The sequence below is a fragment of the Triticum aestivum genome, chromosome 2B, assembly GCF_018294505.1.
Source record: "Triticum aestivum cultivar Chinese Spring chromosome 2B, IWGSC CS RefSeq v2.1, whole genome shotgun sequence".
In the NCBI taxonomy this organism is placed as follows: Eukaryota; Viridiplantae; Streptophyta; class Magnoliopsida; order Poales; family Poaceae; genus Triticum; species Triticum aestivum.
The window spans coordinates 449,169-464,225 of NC_057798.1; the positions used below are offsets into that span (position 1 = coordinate 449,169).

At 49.5% G+C, this 15,057-nt stretch overlaps 1 protein-coding gene across 1 annotated transcript; it reads right to left on the bottom strand.

Annotated features, from left to right (window-relative positions):
- Positions 1–10,078: 10,078 nt before the first annotated feature.
- On the bottom strand, positions 10,079–12,550 carry LOC123046165 (probable RNA 3'-terminal phosphate cyclase-like protein). The gene is made up of 7 exons (XM_044469462.1): positions 12,352–12,550; positions 12,132–12,273; positions 11,101–11,290; positions 10,842–11,023; positions 10,570–10,752; positions 10,428–10,487; positions 10,079–10,139 (listed from the first exon to the last, which is right to left on the bottom strand). Exons 1-7 carry the CDS (start codon positions 12,548–12,550, stop codon positions 10,079–10,081), a joined length of 1,017 nt encoding a protein of 338 aa, XP_044325397.1.
- Positions 12,551–15,057: the final 2,507 nt, after the last annotated feature.

Sequence of the window (15,057 nt, forward strand, 5' to 3'; positions counted from 1 at the left end):
GTGGATTTTCAGAGCGCGTACCACGCCATTTTGGGGAGGCCCGCCTATGCACGGTTCATGGCTCGACCATGTTACGTGTACCTCAAACTGAAAATGCCAGGTCCCAAAGGAGTGATCACTGTCACTGGCGATCGGAAAAAGGCAGAAGAGTGCTTTCAGAAGGGCTCGAAGATTGCCGATTCCCAGGTGACAGCGGTCGAGTTCGAAGAATACAAGCAGAACGCAGATCCGAGTGATTTGTTGCGATCCAAGAAACCAGCCACAGAATCTGCATTTCAGTCGTCTGGTGAGACGAAGCCTGTTCACATTCACCCGACCGACCCCAATGCAGCCCCGACCCACATCTCCACGACACTCGACCCGAAATAGGAAGAAGCGCTCATCCAGTTCCTCCGTGAGAACTGGGACATTTTTGCATGGAAGCCAGCTGACATGCCGGGTGTTCCCAGGGGACTGGCTGAGCACCGCCTCAGAGTCGACAAATCAGCAAAACCAGTCAAAGAGCATCTTCGGCGGTCCGCCGTCCAGAAGAGAAAAGCCATTGGTGAGGAAGTGGCTCGACTGTTGGCGGCAGGATTTATCCGAGAGATATACCACTCCGAGTGGCTCGCTAATGTCGTCATGGTTCCCAAAAAGGACAACTCACTCCGCATGTGCATTGACTTCAAGCATATCAATCGGGCCTGCCCGAAAGATCATTTTCCTCTCCCTCGCATAGATCAAATTGTTGACTCGACCGCGGGATGTGAGAGATTGTCTTTTCTAGACGCATATTCCGGGTATCATCAGATCCGTCTGTATGGACCCGACGAAATAAAAACAGCTTTCATCACTCCATTCGGGTGCTTCTGCTATATCACCATGCCATTCGGCCTCAAGAATGCCGGAGCCACATTTATGCGAATGATTCAGAAGTGTCTTCTCACTCAAATCAGTCGGAATGTGGAAGCGTATATGGATGATATCGTCGTTAAGTCGCGAAAAGGTTCCGACCTGATTACCGACCTCGCCGAAACATTTGCCAACCTCAGAAGGTATGATATCAAGCTCAATCCATCAAAGTGCACATTCGGAGTTCCTGGTGGAAAGTTACTCGGTTTTCTCGTTTCCGAGCGAGGGATCGACGCTAATCCAGAGAAGATCGGCACTATTCTCCGAATGAAACGCCCTGTGCGAGTGCACGATGTCCAGAAGCTTACTGGATGCTTGGCCGCATTAAGTCGATTCATCTCACGACTCGGTGAAAAGGCATTGCCACTTTACCGACTGATGAAGAAAGCAGACAAGTTCGAGTGGACTCCAGAAGCTGATGCAGCGTTTGCCGAGCTAAAAGCTCTGCTCTCCACCCAGCCGGTGCTTGCTGCTCCAGTCAGCAAAGAGCCTCTGTTGCTCTATATCGCAGCCACAGGACAAGTCGTCAGTACAGTACTTACGGTCGAGCGGGAAGAAGAAGGAAAAGCCTTTAAAGTTCAGCGCCCGGTGTATTATTTGTCTGAAGTCTTAACTCCGTCCAAGCAGAGATATCCTCATTATCAGAAGCTTGTGTATGGAATATACATGACCACGAAGAAGGTTGCTCATTATTTCTCTGATCATTCTGTCACAGTCGTCAGCGACGCCCCACTATCAGAGATTCTGCACAACAGAGATGCAACTGGTCGAGTGGCGAAATGGGCGATTGAACTTCTTCCCCTTGATATCAAGTTTGAGGCAAAGAAAGCCATTAAGTCCCAAGCAATAGCAGATTTCCTCGCCGAGTGGATTGAACAACAGCAGCCGACTGAAGTTCACTCGGAGCATTGGACCATGTTCTTCGATGGCTCTAAGATGCTGAATGGTTCTGGTGCTGGGGTTGTTCTAGTTTCCCCCAGAGGAGATAAGCTTAAGTATGTGCTCCAGATTCACTTTGATTCCTCCAACAATGAGGCAGAGTATGAGGCCCTTTTATATGGATTACGCATGGCCATCTCACTCGGCGTCCGTCGCCTGATGGTTTATGGCGATTCAGATTTAGTGGTCAACCAGGTGATGAAGGAGTGGGACGTGAGAAGCCCAGCCATGACTGGATACTGTAATGCAGTGAGGAAGCTGGAAAAGAAGTTCGAGGGGTTGGAGCTCCATCACATCCCCCGACTGAAAAATCAAGCAGCAGATGATCTGGCAAAGATAGGTTCCAAAAGAGAAGCCATTCCGAGTGGTGTGTTTTGGAGCATATACACACTCCGTCAGTTAAAGAGGATCCCTTTACAGAGGAAGCTCCACAGCCCAAGAGTGCCACAGATCCGACTGAGGTTGAGATCCCAGCGGTGGTCGATTTGGTCATGGAGGTCTTAGTGGTCATTCCCGACTGGACAGTTCCATACATCGCGTATATTCTAAGAAAAGAGCTCCCAGAGGATGAGGAAGAGGCTCGGCAGATCGTCCGTCGATCCAAAGCCTTTACCGTTATCAAAGGACAGCTGTATAGAGAAAGCCCGACTGGGGTTGGTCAAAAATGCGTAACGCCAGAAGAAGGTCGAATCATTCTCAATGATATCCACTCGGGGACCTGTGGTCACCATGCGTCCTCCCGGACCATTGTAGCCAAAGCATACCGAGCTGGATTTTACTGGCCAAGGGCGAATGAGATGGCAAAGGAAATAGTGGACAAGTGCGAAGGGTGTCAGTTCTACTCCAATATGTCACACAAGCCCGCGTCAGCTCTGAAGACCATTCCGCTCGTCTGGCCGTTCGCAGTATGGGGGTTGGACATGGTCGGTCCCTTGAGAACAGGTCGAAGTGGTTTCACGCACGTACTGGTCGCAGTCGACAAGTTCACGAAGTGGATTGAGGCTAAACCAATCAAGAATCTTGACGCCGGTACTGCAGTTACCTTCATCAGGGAGCTGACGTTCAGATATGGGGTCCCGCACAGCATCATTACGGATAATGGGTCGAACTTTGACTCGGAAGAATTCAAGGGTTTCTGCAACGCTCAAGGCACACGAGTCGACTACGCTTCGGTCGCTCATCCACAGTCGAATGGACAAGCGGAGCGAGCCAATGGCTTAATCCTCAAGGGTTTAAAACCCCGACTGATGCGTGATCTCAAGCACGCGGCTGGAGCATGGGTCGACGAACTCCCTTCGGTGCTTTGGGGTTTGCAGACCACACCCAATCGGTCGACCGGAAGAACTCCATTCTTTTTGGTCTATGGAGCTGAAGCAGTCTTGCCGAGTGATCTTCTTCACAACGCTCCTCGAGTTGAACTCTACAACGAAGCAGAAGCTGAGCAAGCACGTCAGGACGCAGTCGATCTTCTAGAGGAAGAAAGGGAGATGGCTCTGATCCGATCGACCATCTATCAACAGGACTTGCGTCGCTTTCACGCCAAAAATGTGAGGGGTCGAGCCTTCCAAGAAGGAGATCTAGTTCTCCGAGTGGATCAGCAGAAACGGCATAAGCTCGCTCCTTCTTGGGAAGGACCCTTCATCATTACCAAAGTTCTCCACAACGGGGCATACCGTCTCTACAACGTCGAACACAACATCGAAGAGCCCCGAGCTTGGAACGCGGATCTGCTCCGCCCGTTTTACACTTAAAGTTTTCCACTCGGATGAGTTGTAATAAAATACTTCTGTAGTTCATGGGTTCGAAATAATAGTGCCATAATTCTCCACAATTTTTGTCGCTCTTTCCCCCAGTGGGTGGCTTAGCCGCGAATCCGTTTCGCCTAAGTTATAAAAATCCTACCGAGTGGTAAGCCAGACTTCCACTCGGAGGCTTAGCCGCGAATCCGTTTCGCCTAAGTTATAAAAATCCTACCGAGTGGTAAGCCAGACTTCCACTCGGAGGCTTAGCCGCGAATCCGTTTCGCCTAAGTTATAAAAATCCTACCGAGTGAAGAGCAAACCTCTCACTCGGAGGCTTAGCTGCAGCCAGCGCTCGCCTAAGTTATAAAAATCCTACCGAGTGGAAGCCAGACTCTCACTCGGGGGCTTAGCTGCAGCCCAGTGCTCGCCTAAGTTATTAAAATCCTACCGAGTGAAGAGCAAACCTCTCACTCGGAGGCTTAGCTGCAGCCCAGTGCTCGCCTAAGTTATGAAAAATCCTACGAGTGAAGAGCAAACTCTCACTCGGGGGCTAGCTGCAGCCCAGCGCTCGCCTAAGTTATGAAAAAATCCTACCGAGTGAAGAGCAAACCTCTCACTCGGGGGCTTAGCTGCAGCCCAGCGCTCGCCTAAGTTATGAAAAATCCTACCGAGTGAAGAGCAAACCTCTCACTCGGGGGCTTAGCTGCAGCCCAGCGCTCGCCTAAGTTATGAAAAATCCTACCGAGTGAAGAGCAAACCTCTCACTCGGGGGCTTAGCTGCAGCCCAGCGCTCGCCTAAGTTATAAAAAATCCTACCGAGTGAAGAGCAAACCTCTCACTCGGGGGCTTAGCTGCAGCCCAGCGCTCGCCTAAGTTATAAAAAATCCTACCGAGTGAAGAGCAAACCTCTCACTCGGAGGCTTAGCTGCAGCCCAGCGCTCGCCTAAGTTATTAAAAAATCCTACCGAGTGAAGAGCAAACCTCTCACTCGGGGGCTTAGCTGCAGCCCAGCGCTCGCCTAAGTTATGAAAAATCCTACCGAGTGAAGAGCAAACCTCTCACTCGGGGGCTTAGCTGCAGCCCAGCGCTCGCCTAAGTTATAAAAAATCCTACCGAGTGAAGAGCAAACCTCTCACTCGGGGGCTTAGCTGCAGCCCAGCGCTCGCCTAAGTTATAAAAAATCCTACCGAGTGAAGAGCAAACCTCTCACTCGGAGGCTTAGCTGCAGCCCAGCGCTCGCCTAAGTTATGAAAAATCCTACCGAGTGAAGAGCAAACCTCTCACTCGGAGGCTTAGCTACAGCCCAGTGCTCGCCTAAGGAATGAGTCGATTGCGGTGGACATCTTGCTGTGAACCTGCAAAGAACAATCCGAGCCAAGAGCAGTCATATCCAAACATCAAATCCAAATTTAGGTCGATACCTAAAGGAACCGAGAGTGCTCAGGCATTAAGCCTGCTAAGGTTTATCGGTTACAGTTCCACTCGGCATACCGAGGCAAATTTAAAGTGTTGGGCTTAAAGAAAGTTTTTTACCCCTCCTGTGGAGGGCTGGAAGGAGCAACGAACTCATCGAGGTCGATCCCGTCTGCGATCCGGGTAGCAGCAGCGATGAAAGTTTCCATGAAGGACCTGAAGTCGTGTTTCTTGGTGTTGGCGACTCGGAGAGCCGCCAGCTTCTCCTCTCGCGCGTCCTTGCAGTGGACTCGGGCCAGACACAGAGCAACGTCTGCGCCACACCGGGCCGAGGACTTCTTCCACTCTTGCACACGGTCGGGGACCGCGTTTAGTCGAGCCATCAACGACTCGAGGTCATTCTGAAGTGTCGCCCCGGGCCAAAGCGTCGAGTCGATGCGAGAAGTGGCGGCCTTCAGCCTTGCAAGATAGTCCACGACAGCTGCAACACGGGACTCCAGTCGGAAGACATTCATGGCAACTTCGTCATTCACCGGAGAATTGACAGGGTCAAGGTTCGGCTCCAGCTGGCTAGTCTCTTCTTCAAAGTTTTGACAGAATTCTGCAAGGACAAAACGCCGAATCAAGACAATGGTCGAATGGAAGCATCACAGTTGAAAATGTTGGTCGAGTGCAAAGGATTACCTTCGAGCATGAGGAACAATTTCTTGGCAAGACCACCCAGGAAGCCTTCCAGGTCATTCTTCTTCCCAATCAACTGGTTGATCTTCTCGGTCAAGGTAGTCTTGTCAGTTTTCAGTCGGTCGACTTCCTTGGTGGCAATTGTCAGAGCAGCTTTCAGATTGGTATTTTCCTGTTCAAGCTTGGCGACTGAAGCCAACTTCTCGTCAGCAAGCTTGATCTTCTCATCTAGCTCAAGGTCCTTCTTCCTCTGGGCCTCTCTCACCTTGTCTGCAAGTTACAGCAAAGTCAGATTTTGAAACAAATGGAAGGAAAGAAGAGTCGTTGAGGTCTCACCGAACATACCTTTGGTCTCCTCCTTCGCCTTCGTCAGATTCTCCTGCACCAGCTTCAGATCCAGCTCGAGCTGAATGTGCTTCTGCTCCAGTTCGGTATAGCGAGCCGCAAGGTCACAGGATTTCTACGAAGAACCAATCGACAAAACATCAAAGATAATTCACTTCCGAGTGGATAAGAGAAAATCACACGTTTCTAAGACTACAGTCGAAAGCAAGCATTCGACCGTAGTCTCGGGGACTACACCCAGTGGGTGCACTCAGCGTGCCCCCACTAATTCTGTTCAAGACAGAGTCGACCAGTCGACTTTCCAAAAAAAAGACGTGCTCTTCAGACTGTAGTCGACTGCCAGCAGTCGACCACAGTCTCGGGGACTACACCCAGTGGGTGCACTCAGCGTGCCCCCACCGGTTTCAGAAATCCATTCGATCCAGTCGAATGACGAAAAGCCTTTACTTATAAAGCCTAAGACCGACTGCCAGCAGTCGACCTTAGCCTTGGGGACTACACCCAGCGGGTGCACTCAGCGTGCCCCCGCTAACACGGAGTTTTTTATCAACACACCCACTGGGTGATTGCTATGGATTTCAGAAAGAAAAAGTTTTGATAGCATATCCTAACAGGACAGGCGGTGGTCGACTAACCTGAACATTGCTCTGAAGGGCGGAGCTAGCGTCGTAAGCTGCTTGGCTTGCATCCCGGATGATCTTCACCTGCTCCATCATGATCCCCGCTTGGCGTATCGCCTCCTTAGCAGCACTGGCTTGGTCCTCTGGGACGTGATGTGTTGTGAAGAGCGAAGATTGGGCAGCACTCGACGAAGTGGGACGAGCACTCGTCAACGGCACCGCGAAAGACACGGTGTGTCGAGTGGCGTTCTCCCCCTCCGTGACCACAGTCTCGGGCGCCGTCGCATCCTGGGTTGCCTGACCAGCAGACGCCTTCCTGCCCCTCCTGTGCCTCAGCGGTTCTTCATCCTCATCATCATCTTCAGGAAGGGTGATAACGTCATGGGATGGAGCTTCAGAAAAAGAATCAAAATTAGAAATCATGAGTCAGTCGACTAAAAACAGAATTGAGAGCATAGTACCAGGATTTGAAGTTGCTGCGTCCTCCATCTCATGGTCGTCAGCCTTGCCTGAGGTCTCAGAAGTTGCAGCACTGAAGTTCCAAAGAATCAGTCGACCAACTCAAGTATCAACCAGAGATAAAGCTTATACAAAACAAGGAGACTTAAGCAACATGTTTACCCTGATATGGTAGGGATGGACACCTTCATCTTCGGCAGGAGCTTGGCTGGCTTTGAAGGGGCCACCTTCGACTGCTTCGGCGCCTTTTCACTCGGCACCGGAGAAGCGGTCCGAGGGCGTTTGGTCGACTGCGAGGCAGTCGCAACCCCCTTCCCGCGTTCAGTCGTGGGGTCATGGACAAGTTTCGACCGCCTTTCCGAGCGCGGTGGTGCAACCTCTTCCACTTCCTCTTCCTCGTCCTCATCGTCGTCGTCGTCACCGTCGTCATCTTCGGCAGCGTCTGATTCCCACTCCTCCTGGCTCTCGCCCCCGCTGGCTTCTCCCTCCTCAGTCGGGGCCTGAGCTCCATTGGGCATCGAATACAGCTCGGTGAGGGCCTGGAAGACGTCAAGACAGAGATCAATCGACCAAGTCGCAGAACATACAGAAGCAAATTCGGCAAAAATACAATGGAAAGCAGAGCAAATATACCTTGTCAGGAACGCTGTGACAGTCGAGTGGAGGAACCCTCCTGGATCCACGAGGATTGTCCTTGTTCCCAGTAACCGCTGCCATCCATCTTTCCACCGTGGCGTCGTTGACTGCTTCCGGGTGGACTCGGGTCTCGTCTTCAGTTCCGCGGTACAACCACATGCAATGGCTCCGGAACTGAAGAGGCTGGATACGCCGCCGAAGGAAAACCTCCAGAAGGTCCATGCCGGTCACGCCGTCCCGAACCAGCTGCACCACGCGGTCCATCAACATCTTCACATCGGCTCTCTCCTCCGGAACCACCTTCAAAGAGGAGGGCCTGTCCACTCGGCTCATGGTGAATGGAGGGAGCCCACTCGACTGCCCCGGCGTCGACTCATTCTGGCAGTAGAACCAGGTCGACTGCCAGCCCCTGACCGACTCGGGGAACGTCATCGCTGGGAAAGTGCTTTTATTCCTCACTTGAATTCCCAGGCCCCCGCACATTTGGACAACTTGGGTTCTCTCATCGCCTGGGCTCGCCTTCTTCACAGTCTGAGAACGACATGTGAAGATGTGCTTGAACAAACCCCAGTGCGGTCGACAGCCCAAGAAGCTCTCGCACATGGATACAAACGCGGCAAGATACGCGATGGAGTTCGGAGTAAAGTGGTGGAGTTGGGCTCCAAAGAAGTTCAAAAAACCACGAAAGAAAACACTCGGTGGAAGAGAAAATCCTCGATCGACATGAGTGGCCAGAAGCACACACTCACCCTCTTCCGGCTGAGGTTGCCACTCTGTTCCTGGAAGCCTTGCGACGCCGTGGGGATCAGCCCGTCATTGGCCATGTCGAGGAGATCCTGCTCCGTGATGGTCGACTGGATCCAATCTCCCTGGACCCAGCCCTTCGGCAGGCGGGATCTCGATGAAGACCCACTGCGGCTGGTGGATCTCCCCTTCGCCTTCTCCGCCGCCGGCGCCTTCTCCGCCGCTGACGCCTTCTTTGCGCGCTCCAGCGCCGCCGTCCTCTCCTTGATCATGGCTGCCTGCGAGGTGCGCGAAGGAGAGCTCTGCGGAGGCGAAAGCGGGTGCGTTGGGCGGAGACGAGGAGAGCAGAGGAGAAAGAATGGATCACTGTTCAGAAACCCTCGCCGGTCCCATTTATAACATCCCTTCCGAGTGGATGACAGGTGGACCCGGACAACCTAATCATATCCCGAAATAGTTGCATTGACACGATACGTGGCGGAAAAAGCGGCGCGGAAATCGAGGCGTCTATGTCCTGTCCCGTCCGAGCGCCGCGGTTCGTTCCGCTTCGCGCGCCTCCCCAGATTTCGTATCCCGTGGAATCCGCGAGCGGCAGATCAGTCTGTCAGACGCGAGATCTCCTGCGATCCGTCGCTCGGGGACCGGCAAAGTCTAAAAGATCACTCGACGAAAGGCAAGAATGGATCGAGTCGACTGAAGAAAAGTTGCTCGCTATCAACAAAGAAGATCTTGGTCACGAACGACGCATAGCCAGTATACCAAAAATCAATCGGGAACAGCATCAACTCCTTCCTCATTCAAGCCTCAATCCATTCGGGGGCTAATGATGGATTCATGTACCTAGGGTAGGGTCACAGGCCTGACCTAGATGTCCTACCCAAGGGCACCCTAAGAAGAGATCACCTTCCAGTCGACCAACGAGGAACTCACTCGACTGACTGGAAGGACTCGACCATGGAGACTCACTCGACCATGAAGATACACTCGACCACCAGAAGGTCAGGAGGCACTCCGCACTGCAACGGCCTGTAATTGAATAAGACTTAATGATAGTTAAGGCACTTTATGCGGGGCGTTACCAGTAACGCCCCAGACTTAATGTACTTAAACCCCTTCATTACATGGGCTGGCAGGGGTCCTGGCGCACTCTATATAAGCCACCCCCCTCCACAGGCAGAAGGGTTCCGACTCTTGTAACACATATACACATAATCCACTCGACCGCCTCAGGGCTCCGAGACGTAGGGCTTTTACTTCTTCCGAGAAGGGCCTGAACTCGTACATCGCCTGTGTTCACAACCTCTCCATAGCTAGGACCTTGCCTCTCCATACCTACCCCCCACTCTACTGTCAGACTTAGAACCACGACAGTTACCCTTTCCATAGAATCCAAGCGAGACTGCAATTGTAGAATATGTTATTTTGCTTGAGCATTTAAGCTATCTAATCCACCAATATTTCTGGTAATAATTTGACATCCCTCTTTTCTGAACCATTAGTCGATTTGATTCATCATTTTCTGATAATGTCGAAACTGATCCTCCAAAACTGAGGTCACCGTGACTATATTATTCAGTGCTATCTCTTTCCTTGCACTCGGTTTTATGATCAGACAAATTCTAGGATTCTTTCAAGGGAGAGCCTGTATTCAGCATTAGACAGAGTGTACCTGAAATATAGACAAAGTAACTTCAGGTGATAATTATCCCTGGCACGCTCAAGCATGTTTATCATGTTTGTGAGTAGGCAGTGCAAGCCAAATGCACATATAAGAGAATTACATAGATATAGCATTTAGATTACCAACATATCCTCTAAATCATGAATGATCAAGAATGAGCAACATGAGTTGAGAGAATACGAAATAAAATAGGTTGCTAGGAATTTCAACAACAATCTGAATTCAAGTAAATAGCATTTAACTAACTGCTGAAATCTCCTAACCTCGTCATCTAACCTCTCAGATATACACTTCATTGTTTCAACTGAAACCCCCCTTTTCTTTAGTATCATCAACCTGCAACTTACATAATCATAAAAAATATAAAAATATATATGCCACCAGCCTGCTAAGAAAGGAATAAACTGGAATGAAATACCAGACCACCTCTTCTAGCAGCATCGATGCAACTTGCTCACCAAGATCCTCTGGAGACATTAGCTCAGGCTTCTCAAATTGTTCACTCATTTCATCAACATTGGGATAACTCACAGTAGCATCTGCAGAAATCAGACAGCCTGTTGTGGTCTCAGCAACTACAGATACGCCATAGCCTGCTGACCTGCCAAAAAACGAATACATTTAAATTTTTGAATAGCAGGACCCACTAACATAAAATTCAACAGGTTCTACTTTAAGCTGGAAATGTACAATCCACATCCACCAGATGAAACAACTCTATGATCGGTGAAGATATGAACATCTAGAATGAACTTATTGAAGAGTCCACGTGCAGCATAGTGGATACGGCTTACAATCCGTGGAGATACTATGGTGGAGAATTCTACACCTCTTATCCTCTTTACCATGCCTTCATCAACCCAATTAACTGCCTGCAAAAATACATGATATTAGAAGGGGAATGTCAACAGAAATCACGAAACGTGCGCAGAAGTAAACTCCAATACACATTTAATGTACTGTTTATATTGGGAACTCGAAGAAGCACTTCACCACCACCATGAGGAGGAGCTCCCCGGCTTTCAATTTTGAGCTCCATTCCCTCAAGAGGAACGCCAAAATGCTTGAGCATATGCAACGTAACCATCCGGAAAGTATCCACAGAAGGGTCCTTTGTATCATTTGTGATTCCTAAAAATAATGGCATCACATTTAGACTCCATACTAATTCAGAAGCAAAAGACGTTGTATGATCAGTAACAATGATGGCCATCAACCTTCTGGCAAATTTGTGATTCCTACAAGCATCGCATCAAATTTAGACTCCATAGAAGTGAAAGACTTTTTATGATCAGTGACAGCAATGGTCATCAATTTTGTGCAGAACTAAAGAAGTATTCTTATCTTTCTAGTCCTTTGCAAATATTGGCTTATGGAAGCTTGTGAAGCTTGAGACACATACTACCGAGCACCTCATGTTAACAGCATCTTCATTAGGAGAAATAAATGGCCACAAGGATCATGAGTTCATGAGGAAGAGCCAAGGTTTGCTTACTCGGTGACAGTTAATTCAGCAAAACTGTTAAGGCCTAGTTTGGTGGCATTGTTTTTAAAATACCGTAGTATTCTGAAACCTTGGTATTGCAACGCGTGGGCAACAGATACTATAGTTTCAAAAAACTGCATTTTTCCAGTTTTTGGAAGACTACAGATATGTTTGGCTGGTGCTGTTTTACTGTGGTTTTATCGGAAGATTATTATGTTTTACTGTAGTTTTGACCAATTGACTAAACCCCAGTAAAACCACCTTTGTCAAAATAATCCACAACCAAAGTCAACTCAAGTCACATACACCTATTGGAACAAACCAACTGGACCCAACAATGCATCAGAGTGGATACCTAATGAATCTAGAACAACCAAATCGCAGAACCTCTGCCTGAACCAATACCGTGCTTCCGGAGTTCGAGTAGAAAAAATGGCAATCAATTGACCTAACGGTGGCACAGTGCAACAACAGTCCCCCGAAATCTAGCTGATTCTACGGACAAGGGCGACCTGGCGAAGAGGCCGAGCAGAAGGAGTGGCTCGATGAAGTAGCCGATCCCGCGGTGCTCCCCGCAGTCGTGCTCCAGGTCCTTCCCGCCGACGACCACCCCGGGATTGTACCCGACCTTCGTCCCTGCCCAGGAACGAACCCAACCACGGTCAGCCACCAGCCAGCCCAAATCGAAGAAGCCACAGGCCGGCGCGCCCTTGCCTGTGTCGTTGACGTCGATGACGTGCTCGTCGGAGACATTGTTGAGGAGGCGGAGGAGGGTCATCTCGTGCGGGCGGAGGCCCCCCTCGCCGGCGCGGATGTCCTTGATGGTGATCGGGGTGGAGGTCAGCGTCGCCAGCACCAGTCGCTGCCGGAAGTCTTGGCTGCCCGAGAGCCTCCTGGAATTGTTGCGGCCCATCCTCGCCTGCCGCCGGCGCCGGGGACGGTAGGCTGCTCGCTCGCCTCGCCGGGGGTGGGGGTTGGTCGTGCGTGCGGCGGGGGCGGGGATTATGGTGGAGATCCGGGAAGGAGGAGGGAGGCGGAAGAGAGGAGGGGTGCGACGGCTCTGAGAGGGATGTGGGGAAGGAGGGGCGTGGAGGTGGATAGGAGGGAGGACGAGCACGGAAGGGAGTGCGTGCGGCGGCAGGATCTGGGGAAACAATAGTCTAGGGTTTTCATCGCTGGACGCGTTTTCATCCTTTTTTTTCTCTTTCGTTCGGCACAGTAAGGCTGGTCGTAATGGTAGTATCATAGCTAGTATCATGCATGCCAACTAAGCAATTTTGATGAGGTGTCATAGCATTAAATGTAGAAAGAGAGGGTGTAGTATCATATCATGATACCGTATCATATTAAATGCTATGCTACTTTGTGTCATGCATGGCAATAAATAGAGTACAACATGATACTAATATATGATACTATGCATTAGGGAGGTAGTATCATACACTAGTATCATATGCATGATACTAATATATGAGACTCCCCATTACAACCAGCCTAAAAGACAGGTGGACACAACTAGCGAGCGCTATTGTCGCGACTGTTAAAGGGTTTTATACTCCATATATTTATGGGCTATGCCAACACCTTAATTGCAGCCTTAGCCAGCAGGCTCAGGCTCGGTGATAAATTAACGGAATGACGGAACCAAAATGCAGACAACACGACATACAATAGTTAATTAATGGAACCAAACAAATAAATTAATAGTCGATTCATACCCTTCACACTTTCAGTACGTCAGCAAGCATAAACATGGATGCTATGCCGCTGAATTATTAATAAGACAGAAATAAATGAAACCAAACCAAACCCTTCTTAGTTCAAGCACAATCACAAGCACAAATCAAACCAAAACACACACAAATAATTAAGCAGGTGCGAGCAAGCGCACACGCGCGCGCGCGCACACACACACATAGCTTCAGACCGACACAATCTTGGCAAGTAAACACAGACTTGAACCATTGCCGCAGTTGAAAGCGGCAAGACGTCCCACTCCCATAAGACGTCACCGCCAAACCTACACAGAAGAGCGAATGACATGACCATTTAATGGAAGCGGAGTCGATCGAGAGAATGGGTCGTCCAATGCACATATGAGAGAGTGTATGGATTACCCTACTTCGCTGCTCTGCGTATATGTATGTATTTCATTCTTACGTTTGTATGCAACAACAATCTTATAGTGACTTCTCATATATCATGATACGTGCATGAAAAAAGAAAGAAAAATAGGAAGAGCGTTGGTGTACCTGGGTAGTACGGTCAGTTCACCAGAGCACCGAGAATCTAGGCAGGGGCTTCTTGTAATATGATGAGTGGCGGGGATCATAGAGGGAACGGTCATGGCTGGCCTCCAGCCCGTCCCGCTCCAGATTTTCCCACCAATCCTTCTCGCAGTCCACAATAGGACGGATGTCTTGCCCGATGGCAGGGAGGCACCGGAGACCCCAGCATCCCCTGACCCTTACCGTCTCAAGTTTGGGAGCATACATCTTGGCTTCGCATATATGTTGCAGCTTGTAGAGCTCATGCAGGTAAATGTGCTTCAGCTTTGGGAACTCCAGCATGCCTTTTCGGTGGTCGATGGATATTGTTGTCAGGAACTCTGGCTCTACAAGGAATACCTTGTCGAGATCACCACAACTGACAATATGAAGGGTCTCCAAGTTGGGAAAATATGAGCCTTGAGCAGCCCATGGCAATGGAAGCACAAATTTGAGCCTTGGACATGAGTATAGGTGAATGCTCCGTAGTTTCGCGAAGGAATAGTTTTCCACGATACTAAGAGTATTTCCTCTGCTCCAAACACAGGACACCATCTGAAGATCAGCCACCCAAAGGTTCTGTAGTTCTATAAAGCAGAAATAATCATAGTTAGTGGCGAAGACTGTGTCTAGCTTGGGGCATCTCTCCACACGACACTGTTGCAGACTATCCCATCCAAGTTCCTCATCTTCTATGGTCATTATACATTCAGGGATGATAGTGTTGATGGAATAATTATCGTGCACATGCAAACTCTCAGCCTTGTTCATCACAAATAGATAGCCTCGTTTCCTTGTGTGCTCTCCATGCTAGTGTTGATAATTCCTTCACCAATCTCCACATGACATGTCGAAGGCTGAAACTGCACTGCACTATTGTAGCCATGATCAATAGTTATATTGTCAATAGAAAAATCGCTATAAGATTGATTGGGGATTAATGACTTTGGTAGGGATGGCCCCAATATATTCCCACAATTACCAGAGCCCATCTTATCTTTGTTGCACCACTGTCCACTAGCAGAAATGCAAATGTTTAGACTAAGATTAGTGGTTTCAATACTCCAAAACATATTAATGTTACTTGTCTGTGTCAATATCTGAATGAATTTCATGTCCATCATGGCAACATATGCTTGACAATGACCCTTTT

What these genes read in the sequence shown, in the direction of transcription:
- LOC123046165 (XM_044469462.1), bottom strand. Translation starts at nt 12,550, where the DNA reads ATGGGCCGCAACAATTCCAGGAGGCTCTCGGGCAGCCAAGACTTCCGG. An exon ending in CATCGACGTCAACGACACAG is followed by an intron (nt 12,274 to 12,351) that starts GCAAGGGCGCGC and finishes GTTCCTGGGCAG; the next exon opens with GGACGAAGGTCGGGTACAAT. An exon ending in ATATAAACAGTACATTAAAT is followed by an intron (nt 11,024 to 11,100) that starts GTGTATTGGAGT and finishes GTATTTTTGCAG; the next exon opens with GCAGTTAATTGGGTTGATGA.